This window comes from Electrophorus electricus, chromosome 22 (assembly GCF_013358815.1).
Source record: "Electrophorus electricus isolate fEleEle1 chromosome 22, fEleEle1.pri, whole genome shotgun sequence".
Taxonomy (NCBI): Eukaryota; Metazoa; Chordata; class Actinopteri; order Gymnotiformes; family Gymnotidae; genus Electrophorus; species Electrophorus electricus.
In genome coordinates, this window is record NC_049556.1 from 9,276,955 (window position 1) to 9,281,035 (window position 4,081).

Genomic DNA, 4,081 nt, shown 5'->3' on the forward strand with positions numbered 1-4,081 from the left:
ACAGCATGTTGGTCGTGGAAATCGTGCTGTATTCACCAGAATAGTGCAAGAACACCATTGAATGGTACTGTGGAATACAAATGGAAGCCTCTCCCACATCCAGCACATACCAAACACAAACACATGAAAGTGGCTGGAGTCTTGCCCCACGCCTGAGCTCCATGTGCTCAGACTCATTGATCAGCCGTGGCCAGCCTGCAGCACACTCTGTTCCCATCTTGGCTTTCAGTAGAGCTCATTAACACTTTCCCCAAACCCTTCGAGTGCTGCTTCACCTCTCTGCACCCTGTTATCCTGGTCCTCACAGAGCAGGTGACAGAAGCACACACACACACACACACACACACACACACACACACACACACACACACACACACACACACTCACACACACACACACACACACACACACATACACACACACACTCCCACTCACTCACACTGACACACACACACGCACAAACACATACACGCTCACACTTCTCTGAACTGATGAGGACATTCTTACACCCTCCCCTGCCTGTCTCTGGCACGTACAGAATTCTGTCCTTCTCTGAGAAATTACCCCCCCCACACACAAACACCCCCTCGGTATCTTGCAGGAAACATCCGCGCTCCTGTTACTCGTGTATGCCGTACACCCCGGCAGGATGCTTGCCTGACGTGTGCCAAATGATTCGATTCACGTGGTGTTCATGGAGTCCCTGCAGGACTCTGCATCAAACACTTCTTGGCTCAGGCCACTGTGATGAAAAGCGCCTTTTCCCTTCCGCGGTGGACCTTGTCTCTGCCGTCTGGACCTCGTTCATTTGGAGATGTGTACAGCAGGCTACTTTTTGGTTTGTCTGATGTGGTTAGCCAGCTAACTGCTCATGTTCACATGAGTCAGCGTGCTCCATGCAGAGCAACTGTAGACATGAATTCAGCTCATAAATAAATCCTGCAGCTAAAGATGTTCTTGTCTTGTTGAAAAAGTTGATTATTACTAATTTAAATGCAAGGCTAGTTAATGTTGTACTTTTTTTATTTTTTATTTTTTTACCATGCATAGGTCTCTGAGGTTGCACCAGCCTCGGTGTTCAGAGCTGCAGTTTTCTCAAGGTGATTATTTGACATGTATATTGACAGACCTGCTGGTTCTCCCCAAAGACCAATTCGTCTAGATCTCAACTATGACATCGTGGAGTTGTAAATAAGGCTTCTAGTGATGCGAGGGCCGTACAACACTGGGCTCAGTGAGGCTACAAAGACTGACACAGCAGCCTCGAGCCTGCAGGCTCGGCAAAGGTTTATGGCCACTTCCTGTACATTTCAATCAGCTGATTTACTGCTGAGGATGGGGACAGCACCAACCAGGGAGAAGCCGAGGGCCACCACCCACAAACCGTATCAACCCGCGCTGGCATTTGTGCAAGGACTGTTCGTCTTTTAAGATGGTGCGCAAAAGAAAGCAGCAGCTGCTTCTAGAGAAATCTAGCTGCTTCTAGAGAGTTTATTATTTATTTTCTTCAGAGATGTACGCATATGCACACACATGCGCGCGCACACATACACAGTCACTTTTTATTTACTGAGATTTAAAAAAATGCAAAATAAGCCTTTAATGAGAAAAGTACAATATTTATTTTCATATAATAATGCACCATTTAATGCTGTTGGCATATCAGAGTTCCCGTTATGCCAACAGCATACTGACACGTGACACTGCTGGAAACTGCAGATGTGCAGAACATTAGCACAAAGCAACTGTTTGATCAGTAAAAACATGTAAACTGTAGGCTATGAGTCATATCACTGTTTTTATGTGGCGTTTGAAAATACAAGAAATGCATCACCTATAAACACAGTAAAGCTCATTTACCTTTTATCACAGCCCAGATTTTTTTTTCATACAGAAATGTATATCATGTCGAAATACAGACTACACCCATGTTTTCCTTATATTGGTCCCAGTCGTGTCAGAAGTGCAAACCAGAGACTGCAGAACTGGAAAGCTTTTAACAACCCCGTACAATAAGTGGCCCAGGCAGTGTCTCCACTATTCAGATGGGCTGTAACGAGGGGCAGCTGTAAACCCGTCGCGTTGATGGCTGATATCCTAAATCATGGGTTAATTCATTAGTGCCGCTGCAGGCCCCTCCTGCTGCCGGCAAGCCCATCGGAGCCCCACCATGCAGGCAGAGTGCAGTCACACAGCATAGTCACATATGCCAGGGAGTGTGGGAAGGTAGAAAATCACACGTACTACACAAATGCTCTCTTTCCTAATCATCCAGTCCAATCAAATTTGGGATGGTCTGGTTTTACGTATTTGCGGTGAGACAATACAACGGGTCAAAGGTCTTCATTTCTTCAATTAACTTTGAAGTCAGAGCAGAGTTTGGAAAGAATACGAGAAAAAACTTTGGCACCGTCCACCCTGGCTGCCAGCAGGTCGCTCGTTAGCGCAGGGCATCTTCCTGTGCTGTGGCTGAGGCATGTCCTGGAAGCGCTCTTCGACCGGCAGAATCTGAACCGGCAGACAGGGATCCCACTCCTGAACCTGACACACGGGGATAGCTCCGGAGGGACGGCTCCTGTTGAGCAGATGGAGAGGTTGGAGTGAAGAGAGAGAAGAGGAGCACAAGACATACGCCATCCAGTGTTAGTACAGGCTCAGACTAGTGTGCTGACTGTCATGTGCACCTCATCTCGGATGGTGATGGAGAACTCGTCCAGGCCGTGAACTATGCACCTCAGCTCTGGCTCGGCGGGCCTCTCAGGAACGGGATCTGGTGCTTCTGCACTGATCTGTTTTTCCTCCTTTTTGCCTTCCTCCTCTCCTCCCTCCTCCTCCTCTTCTTCCTCCTCCTCTTCCTCGTCTTCCTCGGTGATGGAGGAGAGGTGGGCGGCGTTGCTGAGCCCGTCGGCGAGGGGCTGGTAGTGGCAGTGGCCTTTGAGCAGCCTGCGCAGGGGGACGAGCGGCACGACGTCGTCGCCCAGCAGCTGCTGCTGCCGATGGCGAAAGTCGCTCTGCCGCTTGAGCCTCTTGAACTCGCTGAAGGCAGACGCTGAGTTCTGGCGCAGGCTGAGGGCGATGGTGCGCACCTTCTCTGCCTTGGCCAGCAGCGCAGCGTGGCAGCGCAGGACCACGGCTTTGTGCTTGACCTGGTGCCGATACACCCAGGCCAGGATCTTCGGCCGGGAAGGGTCTGCCGCGCAGTACGTGATGCGGCTGATTGTGTAGAGGTGGGCGGGGCGCCTGCGCCCGCCCTCTCCTGACCCCGCCCCCATACGGATGCCGTGGGGCCCCACGGTCAGCCTCATCTTGGCGCTGTGCTCCCCATAGTTGCTGGACGCCCAGAGCTTGGCCACAGCCTCCAGTGTGCAGCCCTCGCCCTTGGCCACAACGGTCACCACGCTGCCCAGGTAGCGCACGCTGTGGGCAGGCTCCTCGCGGTTCAGCTCCACCTTGCATCGCCTGCTCTGGAAGACGGCGGCCAGGCATCGGAGGGGCCTCTCAGGGAGCAGGTCGGGGCACGAGCGCAGCAGTGAAGACAGCAATGAGTGGCAGGCAAGGCCCGGCCCCAGGCTCTTGGCCCTGTTCTTGGACTCATCCCCAGCCAACACAAACTTTCTCCTCTTCCAGGGCAGCATGGTACGACCAAAGAGCGGGGGGTGCCCCCTCCGCCCTTGAGGTGCGAGCGAGAGCTGGGGTGGTCTGGGTGGGGGTCCTTCCAGAGCAGGCGTGTGTGCGTATGTGTTCTCATTCGAGGTTGAGCGAAGTTGCTTGGTCACACGCTGGAGAGAGACTGAGAGTACTGAGGCTCAGCTGCTCTGCTCCAAAGCCTTGCTCTCTCTCCATCGCTCCTCCTCCTTCTCCTCCCCCTCTCCTTCTGTCTGCATCACAGAGAAAGAGGAGAGAGAGAGCGAGAGAGAGAGAGAGAGAGTGTTGATCAGGACTGGGCTTCCAGCCCGATCTCTCGGCATCGTTCTCTTAATTCTCTTACTGCCCCTCCTCCACTGCTCCACTGCCGCCCCCCCCAAACACAAATAACACCACACAGCCCACCACCCTCGGATGGCGGTGCATCTCTTTAACC

General features: G+C 52.5%; 1 protein-coding gene across 2 annotated transcripts; it reads right to left on the reverse strand.

Annotated features, from left to right (window-relative positions):
• Positions 1 to 1,598: 1,598 nt before the first annotated feature.
• Positions 1,599 to 3,849, reverse strand: fam43b (family with sequence similarity 43 member B). Of its 2 annotated transcripts, XM_026998685.2 has the most exons (2): positions 2,685 to 3,849; positions 1,599 to 2,575 (listed from the first exon to the last, which is right to left on the reverse strand). In XM_026998685.2, the coding sequence occupies exons 1-2, from the start codon at positions 3,633 to 3,635 to the stop codon at positions 2,441 to 2,443; spliced, it is 1,086 nt and encodes a 361-aa protein (XP_026854486.1). In that variant the 5' UTR covers positions 3,636 to 3,849; the 3' UTR covers positions 1,599 to 2,440. The 2 variants fall into 2 exon arrangements, with proteins under 2 accessions (XP_026854486.1, XP_026854487.1); XM_026998686.2 differs by having other exon boundaries at positions 2,482 to 3,849.
• Between the last annotated feature and the right edge of the window lie 232 nt (positions 3,850 to 4,081).

What these genes read in the sequence shown, in the direction of transcription:
- fam43b (XM_026998685.2), bottom strand. Translation starts at nt 3,635, where the DNA reads ATGCTGCCCTGGAAGAGGAGAAAGTTTGTGTTGGCTGGGGATGAGTCC. An exon ending in CCATCACCATCCGAGATGAG is followed by an intron (nt 2,576 to 2,684) that starts GTGCACATGACA and finishes TCTGCTCAACAG; the next exon opens with GAGCCGTCCCTCCGGAGCTA.